Source organism: Eptesicus fuscus, chromosome 18 (assembly GCF_027574615.1).
Source record: "Eptesicus fuscus isolate TK198812 chromosome 18, DD_ASM_mEF_20220401, whole genome shotgun sequence".
NCBI classification, from domain to species: domain Eukaryota; kingdom Metazoa; phylum Chordata; class Mammalia; order Chiroptera; family Vespertilionidae; genus Eptesicus; species Eptesicus fuscus.
This window is the reverse complement of record NC_072490.1, coordinates 10,083,848-10,096,267: the sequence shown is the minus strand read 5'-3', so window position 1 is coordinate 10,096,267 and position 12,420 is coordinate 10,083,848. Positions and strand designations below refer to the sequence as shown.

Genomic DNA, 12,420 nt, shown 5'->3' with positions numbered 1-12,420 from the left:
TCTCTCTCTCTCTCTCTCTCATATGATCTTGGCCTTTGATTTTTTTTCAATCAACCATATATCACTCCTGGTGCTTTGACGTCATGCTGTCTCCTGGCCAAGTTCTTCTCTGGGTGGTCCTGCCACCTGTCTTCCCAGCTGTTGCTCTTTCGTTGCCTCCACACTTGCACTTGTCCCCTAACTTATCTCCTGCATGGTTCTGGGACCTCCCCTCCATCTTCGGCGTGTGACCTGATTTATCTTCCTAAGGCACCATGTTGTTAATTTGCTCAGAACCTTTTACTAGCTCCCCTTGTCTTCCCAACAAAGCCCAAGATGCTTTGCCTGAAATCCATGACCCTTCCTGGCCCACCAGGCCCACCCTTCCCTCCACACATGTTCGTGCTCTCCCCTCTCACCTTTGTACTGGGCATTTTTGGCTTAAGGTGCCTCCCAAATCCTCTCCCTTGCCAATCCTCTTCCTCCTTCATAAACCTGCTCAAAAGCCACTTCCTCCATGAAGTCTTCCTCTCTCAGACTCCCCCTTCCTGGACCAAGTATAGCATTGAGTGTGTTCCTCTTTGCACTGGTGTTATTTGTTTCTGTCTTACACCCCTACTCAGTGAAAGGTTTCCTGGAGGCAAAGATTGTGTTTGTCTTATATATTTTGCAAACTTCCCTTAGCTGAAAGCTATGGTTGTGCATCCTGTCTATATCACCTCACACACAGTCGTTGAATGAGTGGTAAGCCAGGCATTTAGGAGTACAGTGTCTGTACATTTCGGCGCTAAGAAGTGTCTATGAGCAGGCCTTTATTCTCTATTTTGAAAATGCCAACTTGCTCTTCTGTTGAGTCACTCATGGGAAATGTGGTCATTTGGTGTGAATAGAAAATCAACTCAATATTAGAAATGATCAGAGCAGGTGTGGCATATCATTATATTGCTTGAAAGTACATAGCCATAAACTGTAAAAAACAAATAAACAACAACAACAAAAAACACAAGCCCTAGCCAGTTTGGCTCAATGGATGGAGCGGTGGCCTGCAGACTGAAGGGTCTCAGGTTCGATTCCGGTCAAGGGAATGTACTTTAGTTGCGGGCACATCCCCAATAGGGAGTGTGCAGGAGGCAGCTGATCGATGTTTCTCTATCATCGATGTTTCTAACTCTCTATCCCTCTCCCTTCCTCTCTGTAAGAAATCAATAAAATATATTAAAAACAAACAAACAGAGCCTTTTTTTATCAAGCAAGGAAAGAGGTAGGCACCTTAAGAAGTAACATAATTGATTTATTGTATTTTGTGAAATATGTTTCATTCATGTCAATAGCTGGCTGAAGTGAGGATTTAAAATATACAAAGCTTTGCCTGTTTGTAGCTGCATATACTAACTCTCTAACACGTGCGTTAAAATGTATGATAACTCTTCACAAGCAAAGCTCTGCTTTTCAGCGTTGACAAGAAGTAAATTGGCCAGCCATTGGCCTCTGGTAATGACTTCATGGTGCAAAGATGTACCACAACCATTGTGTCTATATTTTTAATGTCTTCAAGAGCTTTTTCAGTCAGTGTTCAAAGCACTGATGTCATTGGCTCAATGCATTTGCTTCATGTGCCCAGCGCATTTTCTGGAGGCAGCTTCCTGCATCCGACCTAAAATACAGCAGAGAGTTCCTGCTCCCCTGTTGACGGGGACACAGAGCTGGTTCTTTCCAGTTTCTCACTGGGAAGGAATAGGTGGCATTTGCCCAGGCGCACCACCACCTGCCTGTGGAAGAAGTGGCGCAGGTGCTGCCGGAACCTCTCCCCGACGAAGGCGTAGATGATGGGGTTGACACAGCAGTGCGTGTAGGAGATCACCTCCGTCACCTGCAAGGCCATGTCCAGCTGGTTGCTCCGCGCACAGCTGATGTCAAAGATCTCTTGAAAAGCAGAGAGAAGGACCACCAGGTTATAGGGCGCCCAGAAAATGAAAAAGACCACCATGATGACAAAAATGAGCCGGATGGCCTTGTGCTTTTTCCTGCTGGGGCATCTCATCAGCGTCTTGATGATTCCGGAGTAGCAGACAACCATAACGAGCAGGGGCAGAGCCAGGCTCAGGAGGTTCATTCTCAGAGCATAAAACCGCTTCCAGGCGTCCTCCTCGTCCTCGGGGTACAGGGAACTACAGAACAGCATTCCGGACTGCTCCTGGGCCTTGTGGAAGATAAATTCGGGGAGGGCCACCAGCCCCGCCAGGACCCACGTCAGGACACTGCTTACGATGCCAATAGTGACGGTCCGGGTTCGCAGGGCAAACACGGCGTGGACGATGGCCAGGTACCGGTCTAAGGTCAGCAGGATGATGAAAAAGATCTCCCCGTACAAGCCGATGCAGTAAAGCCCCGAGAGCAACTTGCACATCCAATGGCCAAAAACCCACTCATTCCACTTCAGGTAGTGGATCCAGAAGGGCAGCGTGAAGAGGAAGAGCAAGTCACAGATGGCCAGGTTGAGCAGGTAGATGTTGGTCAGAATGCAGAGGCGCCTGTATTTTGTGAGGATCACCACCACCATCAGGTTGCCCAGCAGCCCCACCCCGAACACCAGGGCGTAGAGTGGGGGCAGCAGCTGGGTCCCCAGCACTTGGACATCGACTTTGACACATGGCGTGGAGAGCCCATAATCGTAGAAGGTGGTCTCTTCCTCGATCTCAGGCCAGACTTCATTTGTGGTTGCCATGTCTCTGGTCCCTGCGGTAGAAGAAGCAGAAACAACCCCACGATTACCCGTGGGCACGGCCACTGTTTCTGAATCCCAGCTGGTTTGTTACTTACCCAGCAAAACCACGAGCGATCAGCAGCCCGTACGTGCCAAGGTTCTCCAGTGTGTCCAGCAGAGCTGCGGTGAGGGAGGAGTCAGAAATGCCAGATGGAAGATTGGAAAGCCAGCATGACCGCGATGGGAAAGGAAACAGAAAGGCTGTGGGTGGCGGTGAAGACGGGGGACGTTGATTTCTGAAAGTATTTGAAGGAAGTACAAAACAGGAAAACACAGGCTGGACAACAATGACAATAACAGTAATATAATCGTTATCCCTATTACTGTAACTTTTAAGATAGTTTGCGTTTGATGTTTTGCGGTTTATATATGACTTTCAAAATCATCTTACCTATTTAAAAACTAAATGCTTTTAATAATAATAGTGATTATTATTATTACAAAAAATGGCCTCTCTCCCTGGCCTCATGATAATGTGCTGTTCACCAGAGCTAATGGGGAAATTGAACCTTGAAGAAATTTAGTCATTTACCCCAAACTCTCTAACAAGTGAATACAAAAGTTCAGGTTAGCTCTGGCTGGTGTGGCTCAGTTGGTTGGAGTGTCGTCTCATTCAGGTTATGGGTTCGATTCCCGGACAGGGCACTTACCCAGGTTTCTTCCTGTTGGGGTGCATACAGGAGGAAACCAATTGATGTTTCTCTCTCACATAGATGTTTCGCGCCCCCTTCCTCTCTCTCTGAAAATCAATGAAAGTGTGTCCTAGAGTGAGGATTTAAAAATTTTTTTGACAGCCAGTGTGGTTATACATTGACCTGTGAACCAGGAGGTCACAGTTTGATTCCCAATCCAGGCACATGCCCAGATTTTGGGCTCAATTCCCAGCAGGGGGTGTGCAGGAGGCAGCTGATCAATGACTCATCATTGATGTGTCTTTTTCTCTCCCTCTCCCTTCCTCTCTGAAGTCAATAAAAATCTATTTTTAAAAATATATACATATATTTTTAAGTTCAGGGTAGATCTTCAGTATCTATGACCAATTTTCTCATCACTAGAGTCAAATGCAGTGATTTTTAAGTTTAACTTTTGATGATGTAGCTATTAGATTTATTACTATTATAACAATTACAGTTATAAGCAGTATTAACCTAGGTTAATTAACCCCCTTTCTGCTCCTCATAATACTGAGACGAGCCTGTCATGTAGGCCAATGGGATGGATTCCTTATCAGATTTGATATTTTTAAGATCAGGATCCCCAGAGTCAGTGCCTGCTTTTCTTACAATTACACACTTCACCGGAGTAAAAGGAAAACTAGGCAAGGAGGGAGTCCTAGGAAGGACAGTCAATCCCTGCACTACTGCCTCGGAAGAAATTCTTCTGACTTAATCCTCTCCATGCGGAGGATGGGGAAGGACATGAATGTTTAAGTCAATGCGTGTTTCTCAAGGCAAGTCATAGAAAAGCAACAACTGGAGCCAATGGCCAGGACTTGTCTTTGCTCCCTAACAGTGCACTGAGCCCCCAAAGATCTGCCCTGCCAGGGTTCTGTGTGGGTGGGAGGCACAGCAGCCAGTCCTGGCCCTTCCTCTCACCAGCTGCAGGCCTGGGACCAGCCCTCACCTCTGAGCCTCATTAGCTCACCTCGAAAATAAGGATCATGATACCACTCGAGGTTGTGGTAAGGACCAGATGAGACAGTGCACATGAGACCACATGTGAAACTCAGAACAGCTGTAACATGGGAAAGAAGCAGAAGTGAAAGAAAGGCAACGAGAAACCATTGCAGATGAAATTAGGAAAATGGGGTCTCTGTGGATCTGTCTTCATGGCTCTGTCCCAGTACATCAGTGACACAGGCAGGTTTTCCAGGTGGAACATGGAGGAATGGCTGATTGATCTGATCTTATCAGCATTCTTATTCCTAATGGCATACTCCACAGCAGCTGAGAAAAAACCCACATCGTTCTATGTGTTATGCATTTACAACCACAGAGATCGTCCCTCTCCGCTTTAATGTCAAAGGAGTAGAGCTGCCTGCTCCAGTCTGCAAAGTGTAGTAGCCTCTATTCAGCATTAATTCTTTGTATTTTCTTTCCTTCTCTCCCAGACTGATCTAAAAACAAGTCCATTTAAAATTTTTTCCTGACGTTTTGTTCAACTTGACGACTGTGCCTTTAAATCATGTGTCACTTCCATAAAATCAACATGATCGGTGAGCTAACATTGGAGAACCTTTAGGGGGCGCTAGAGTGCAACGCATAGGGGAGCACACAAGCAGATTCTATAGAGTCAAGAGCCAAGTCCAGGATTACTAGTCACATGGGGTCAGAAATATGAAAACTGACCTCATGTAGTTAGATGCGCTTTTCATCTGTCTACACAGTCCTAAAGAAAATGAATACTTAAATCTGAAATAGTTAGGAGGTTTGAATTAGGCTTTTAAAAATGGCTATTTACATTTTGGAAAAATAAGACAATAATAGTAAAGAAACAAACATCAACAATAAAGAAAAGCAAAAAACAAAAGTTGAAAAGCACCCCAAATCTTGCCATGCTGAGTTTAGCACTAATATTAACATTTCTCCCTGTGATGTGTACACATGGGTATACACTATACCAAAAAGCGACAGAGAGAGAGAGAGAGAGAGGTGATACTCTAGCTGGTTCGCTAAAATTGCTCATCGTACAGCTCCACTGTGCAATGCAAATAAAGCCTCTTTAGTGTCCAAAATTATTTGTATCTCTGTTATCAGCTTTGCACCCGCTGGGGAGCCAAAAAAAAAAAAAAAAGAATTCACAAATTTGAGTCAAAGTGGTTTAAACTTAGCCTGGCAACATGTAGAGAAATTAGTAAAACCTAAAGTTGTTGCCAGCTCATAATTTTAGTTTCTGGTCTTCTCTCATTGGTCCTTTCTAAAATGGCAGTGGTGCCTGGCTGACATGGCTCAGTGGATGAGCATCAACCTATGAACCAGGAGGTCACAGTTCATTTCCCAGTCAGGGCACATGCTTGGTTTGCAGGCTTGATCCCCAGTGTGGGGTGTGCAGGAAGCAGCCGATCAATGATTCTCTCTCATCATCGATGTTCCTATCTCTCTCTCCCTCTCCCTTCCTCTCTGAAATCAATTAAAAAATATATTTTTAAAATACAGGGCTGAGGAGACCTAGTGCCAACTCTTAGCCTTTTGCTGGCATGTGCTGCAATGGTTTGTAGCTAATGGCATCATGACCCATGGGTTCTTGGTCTTCCCTGGGCACTGTGACCTCTCCCAGGGGAAAGTGTTCCCTTAGCTCTGGCTGGAACCGTGACCCCTCTGTCAATGCCACATCCCATCAGGGTCCTGGCTCAGGACCTGTGCCCCTTCTCAATGGACAGGCACCCAGGCCTCATACAAACCAGGAACTCTCAAGAGGGCAAACTAGATTTTTTTGCCGCCTGACCACCTACTTAACTGCTTTCCATGTGGGTAAAGAGGTGAGTTGCATCCTCTTAGGGTTCCCCCCAATTTATTAAAGAGTCCTCCGCACACACCAACTCTGATCAAAGCCTGGATGGGAAAGATAGGGAACCACAGGTGTGATGGCTTCCCTCCATGACCATTGTCTCTTTCCTCTTGATTCCTGGAGGCAGAAGGAGAGGAGCCTCCTCCCCACATTCCTGTCCAGCCAGATCCAAAGCAATATATATGATAGGTCCATGCCCATAGGAACTAGGTGAAGAGACCTCATTATCATGTTGGGACCAAGCCATGTTGCAGTAGAAAATGAGCCCCTTGGGACTCATGTTGGCTGTGAAGTTAACACATTGTGGACAGATCACGAGAATTCTCGTGTTTTCTGTTCTAAGGCTTGTGGCCAATCATCCTTTAAAAAGATATTAGCTTGTAAGAACATGTAATAAATAACTTCAAAATGCAATGGGTATTTAATTTTAAAGCGTGCCTTTAACGTTTATGTAAAATGTTTTTTGTACTCATTCAATAGAAACTTACCTGGCCACTGGGTAAAGCTAGCAATAAAACTACTGGTCCGCAATGTGCTAAGATCCCATAAGAGGCAACCCAAAGGGTTGCTGGTTCCCTATAATGGGTTGGTGTGGTGGATAAGGGGATAGGTGAGTAAGAAGTTTATACCGGAAGTGAGAAGTCCAAAGGGGAGGTGACCCAACCAGAGAGAAGAGGAAGGCTGACTGCTAGGTTAGGGCGTCCCACTAACACAGGGTAGCCAGGGGTCTGGCCCTGGAAGAGTGGACCCTCCTGCCTCACATTCGAGGACTTTAGTGAGCCAAAAGCTGGCAAATCAGAGGGTCAAGGGAAGGGATGCTTATCAGAAATTTGAGTGGACGGTGTGGTCTGGAGAAGCCTGAAGCCAGGAGTGGAGGTACCCACAGGCCCATGGTTTGGGCACCAAAATGTTAGGTCTGCAGGGACAGAAGCCAAGTAGGGGATGTTGTGAGAGTATTTTTGCATTCTCTCACAATAAACCATTGTGTGTGGATGTCAGCCCCACGGGGGTGGTTAGGTTCTCTTATGTAGGGTAGAAGTATGCAATATAGGGTCAGGGTGTCAAGCAGAGGGAATGGAGGGGAGAGGAGGGCAGCAGTCATACAGGAAGCAAGGGAGGAGAGTGCACAGGTCAGTCAGGCGGAGAGGAGTTCTTATCTTGCAGACACCATGTGTCTGCCCCAAGCTACAGGAAAAGGCTTGTAACAATGTATATTTCAGAAACATGTCTGAGCAGAAGAGATTAGGGGTAGTTCATCCTAACAATATACAGGCAACCTCCCTTGTTAGTGTGGAATATTTAGCAAATACCTCTCCATATTGACAAGCATCGTCTTGTATACATAGGTTTAAATTTTAATGAATTTTGCAAAGCTGAATTGAGTATAATCATCTAGGATTTGGAGACACTTCTTTAGAAAATATATTTAGGTTTAGAATGCCATTTTAATGATCATAAAAAATCAAATTTTAATGATAACACTCAATGCTGATGAAGTTGCTCCCAGGAACCTGGAGCACCGAGTCATTGTTTAATAAGTTTTAGAAATCTTATATGTAACAAAAACCATCAAGAGACAACGGGCTTTCTTTGATTGAGTAGTTCATCTCCTAGGAATTTACCCTAAAGGGGAAAACACAATTGCGCACAAAGGTGTCCATTGTGGCATCATTTTCATTATAGAAAGAGACAAAGAAATGGAAACTGTCTAAATGTTGGATACATGAAGGATATTCTGAACAAACTGTAGTCCATTTACACAATGGAGTATTTATTATGCAGTCATTGTAGGCAGTTCTGGAGACCAGGTAGAAACACAGACAAATGTTCATGGAAAATAAAGAGAAAGGACGGTGCCTAAATTGAGATCACAACATGAAACTGTATGTACATATAAAAGGCAATGGACAAAAAGTACAAATAGTGGTGGCAGGGAAGTGGATTACCATTTTTAAAGTTGTAAAATTTGAAATTTTTCTATATTTTCTTACAATTAAATTGTAACAGGAGGCAAGTGCTTAGAAGCAGTGACCACTGGAAGACTTAGCCAATACCTAAAGGTAATTGGGTTGAAATCCTAGGCAAATTTCAAGACAAAGGGCTTACTCATCAGAACGAGAAACCACAGCAGAAACCTAAGAAACCTGAGGTGGAGGCTATGTTAGGCGAAGCATTTGATTTTTGCTTAGAAATGTTCGTGGCTTGCTTCTCCTTTTTGATCTTGAGGGGAGCTGACGTACAACCACCCAGACTGGGGACGTACTTTTGACCAATTTAGGATGCTGTGTAAATGGTCACTTTCCATGATTTGCATAAACACTTCTGTTAATGTGATCTAAGTTCACATGTGGGGAGTTTTTTTTCAAAAACCTCATCACAAGCTAACCTTATGGTCACCTCGAATTACAGATTAGCATGTGATGGGGTTTTTAAAGTGGTCCAAGACTGTCTCCAGAGCACTGTGCTAGGTCCCAGGCAAGACATTTAATGCAAACATTGCCCAACTGAAACGCAGTCAAGAGGAAACCCTACCCAGTGAAGATGAGCGAAGGAGCCAGGGGCATCCACCCTGCAGAAATGACACTTGGGGAGGAGAGGGAGCAAGGTGCTGGCTGTGGCCGGGGGTGTTCAGCATGATCACAGGGTTCAGCTTCCTGGCCCCTGGTCCTTCTACTCCCACCTGTGCCACGGAGAGAGAACCACTGTCTCTTTTCTAGGTAACATGTGTGTTATCATTGATATCACCCTTGTGAATTATTTTATATTCTGATAGTTTAAATTTTATATCCTGGACCTAGTCTCATGTGGTTAAAAATTATCAGAAAATATAATTCGTACTGATTCCAACATATTGTATAGATAGATATTGGTGATTATTTAATCATTGTCTTATTGATAAATAATTGTTTCCAATTTGAACTTTTATAAATAATGCCGCAATAAAAAAACATATTTGTCTGCATTTTTTGTTATTTCCTTAAAGTAGATTTCCCAAAGCACCATTTCTACTTGTAGTCATATTTGCTAAGGCTCTTGATGCATTTTGCCAAATTGCTCCCAGAAAGTGTGTAACAATATATTTACGCTAGGTACTAGTAGGTGATGATACCCTTCTCAGCAAGCATCCAGCAACACAGAGAAGATTTAAAAGAATGTAATTCTTTTGCCAATTATATGGCCAAAGGGATGTCATTATTGTCGTAACTAACATTTATTTAATTTCTTTTTAAACTGTAATTACTAGTCATGTGTATTTCCTTTTCTATGAATTATCTGTTTGTGCCCTTTACCCTTTTTATTCTACTGGCTATGTCTGTTTTTTTTTTCCTTACTGAGTCATACAGTGCTTTCTTTCCCTCAGCAGAAGTAACTCAGCCTGCATGGTTCAATGTTATCATCACCACCTTCTGACAAGAGCTGCAAATGTGTTCCAACTCCTATTGCTTCCATATGCTAAAGACCCCATATTCCCACCTTCCTCCCCCAAAACACTCATCAAATAACACCTCATTGCCATCTCCAGCCAATCCAAGGTTTCCTAGATTAGAAAGGATTTCTATCCCTACCTACCCTCTAACACAGATCCATGCAAAAGCAGTCAACCCAGGCAAAAAGATACCAAATCAGTCCACTGATTCATCTAATAGTCTGACTCAGAAAACAAGTTTTCTTACAAGTCAGTATCAATAAACACAAAACTACTAAGTGTAACCCTCATGGAGTGGTCATCTTCTCAATTAGTTGAGAATTTATGAAAGCCTTAGGGAAGGCAACATGGGCAGAGTTATGGGCTATTGACCGAACAGGCATAAAAGGCTGAGTTAGGATGAGTGGAAGAGGCAAACGTATCATGGTATGAGTGGGAGAAAGACAGGGAAACGGGAGAAAGCAAGAAGACAATGGACATATTATACAACACACTCTCCCACTTGGGCCCCATGTTACTTATTAATTGGGGTGGATCTCCCTCCCCTCTGCCTCCTTTATTCAAGAGCACTCGTGGGAGGGATTGCTTCCGCCCACCAAAACCCCTTGCTCCATCTCCTCTTTCCTAGAAACCTGACATTCTACCTGGAAGTCTCTTCTAAAAAAAAAAAAACAGCTTCTTTTGCAATTAGTAAATCCTCCCCCAGCTGAAAATAAAAAGAAGACAAATGGTACCTGCTAATTTAGCAAAGTCCTTTAGGCGTCCAGCGACAGCTTAGGTCTCGCCACTGATGAAGCGGAGGTACCATCTGTTCTGAGACATTAGAAAGGTAAGAGACAACCTGACTTCCTCATCTGAACAGGCTACTGTCTCAGGTTTTGCAAGTTTTCAGAAAGATATCAAGTTTAGTGCAGTTCTTGTTTTCAGTGATCAATATCGCACACTCCGTTGAGTAACCCTTTACAAGAACGCTGCGGATGTTGAGCAGTTCCTAAGGGGTTCTTAAGGGTTCTGCATTCGCTTGGCATTGCTCATTTTTGAGAAAGGGGTGATAATTCTTTTTTTTTTTTAATATATTTGTATTGATTTTGGAGAGGAAGAGAGAGAGGGAGAGAGAGAGAGAAACATCAATGATGACAGAGAATCATTAATCGGCTGCCTCCTGCATGCCCCACACTGGGGATCAAGCCTGCAACCCAGACATGCGCCCTAACCGGGAACCAAACCATGACCTCCTGGCTTATAAGGCTGATGCTCAACCACTGAGCCACGCCGGTTAGGCAGGGGTGATGATTCTTGAATAATTATTGCTTTAACCCACGGAGAAGCAGGATAATGAAACAAGATTGGAATTTCCTGGTGCAGGAAGAATGTTGACTAGAGGATAACTTAATTGTTCTGCAGAGCTCAATAGGATATTTCAATGAGGCAGGTTGTAGCACAAGTTTACACAACCCAAGAAAACTGGAGCTTGAGTTTCAGTTGTAGTACCTATAGCTGCATGACCTTGGGTTAATCGTATAGTCTATCTGGACCTCCGCTGTCTCGCCTATAAATTGGGAATAATAACCACATCACAGGGGTGTCACGGAGCCAACTGGATACATGTGCAAAAGGGCTAAGCAAACATGATGTGGGTTGAGTAACATATGGCATAAGCTTCACAGGGCAGAGTCAAATGCCTGCTGCTGTGCTGATGTGTGCAGGGGACTTAGCGTGGTGCTGGGCACAGAGCAGGTGCTCACCCTACATTTGTGGGAAGAGCTCTGACCATGTTTGGTGCCATCTTTGATGAAATGGCGAAGTGGACAAGTCAGGGAAATTCACCACGTGTTTACGAACCTCTGCTATGTATGTAGGACTGTGCTATATGCTTCAAATGATGCAGAAAAGATAGGAAGAAAGGACAGACATTCTACCAGGAGGGCATCTGGGCATCCTGGGGCTGCAGCTGGAGGGAACTTAACAGCCAGCACAGCCAGCTGGGTCAGCAGAACCCCTGTCAGAGAAGAGGTAGAGGAACTGGAAGCTTCTGGTCTGAAAAAGAGAAGCTAAGAAGTTCTTAGTTGTTTTATGTTATTAGAAAATTGTCCTTTGCCATGGGTTATGTGAAGCATCCCTGGGTGGAGAGGCTACCAGGGCCTGGTTTCTAGCCGCTTGAACAAGAACGATGTTAGGAGGGTCTCCCAGAAAGGGGGCCGACCTGGGAGCCCACTTCATCCAGAAATTCAGCTTGAGAAAAAGTTAAAATGGGGGTTAATTCACGTAAGGATAAACACAACCACATACGATTCCTGATAGAAATATGACTCAGGAGTCTGTAGACTCTGGCAGGCCATGAGGTGACTCTGGGGATCTTGTTCAGGTTCTCCCCAGGTGGCCTGAAGCTCTCTCCTGGGCCATTTTTGGTATCAAGAGCCTCCGTGTCTTTCAGGTTGTGGCTCCTCTTTGGCTATCACTGGTTAAACTAACTAATCTATCCAATGAATTTGATGTCTCTTATGATCCAAGCATTAACATGATAACTGTCAAGATGATGCCTGTGTCCTCCATTGAAGGACTGTTGTGTTCTCTAATCTGCCATTACTCTAGAGGGTGTTGTGTGGAACCTCCCAGTTTTCTATATAATGCTTCTCTCATACACTGTTTGGAAAATACTCACGGAGATTCAGAGTACACGCAAGTCTCTGAGAAGTCCTGCAGTGAGGAACCGATTTATATTCTGTTAACCCAGAACTTCCCA

The 12,420-nt window shown here is 44.2% G+C and overlaps 1 protein-coding gene across 1 annotated transcript; it reads right to left on the bottom strand.

Annotated features, from left to right (window-relative positions):
* Window positions 1-1,299: 1,299 nt before the first annotated feature.
* Window positions 1,300-10,427, bottom strand: LOC103297525 (C-C chemokine receptor type 3). The gene is made up of 3 exons (XM_054729734.1): window positions 10,412-10,427; window positions 2,800-2,979; window positions 1,300-2,715 (listed from the first exon to the last, which is right to left on the bottom strand). Exon 3 carries the CDS (start codon window positions 2,702-2,704, stop codon window positions 1,634-1,636), a length of 1,071 nt encoding a protein of 356 aa, XP_054585709.1. The 5' UTR covers window positions 2,705-2,715; window positions 2,800-2,979; window positions 10,412-10,427; the 3' UTR covers window positions 1,300-1,633.
* Between the last annotated feature and the right edge of the window lie 1,993 nt (window positions 10,428-12,420).

What these genes read in the sequence shown, in the direction of transcription:
- LOC103297525 (XM_054729734.1), bottom strand. Translation starts at nt 2,704, where the DNA reads ATGGCAACCACAAATGAAGTCTGGCCTGAGATCGAGGAAGAGACCACC.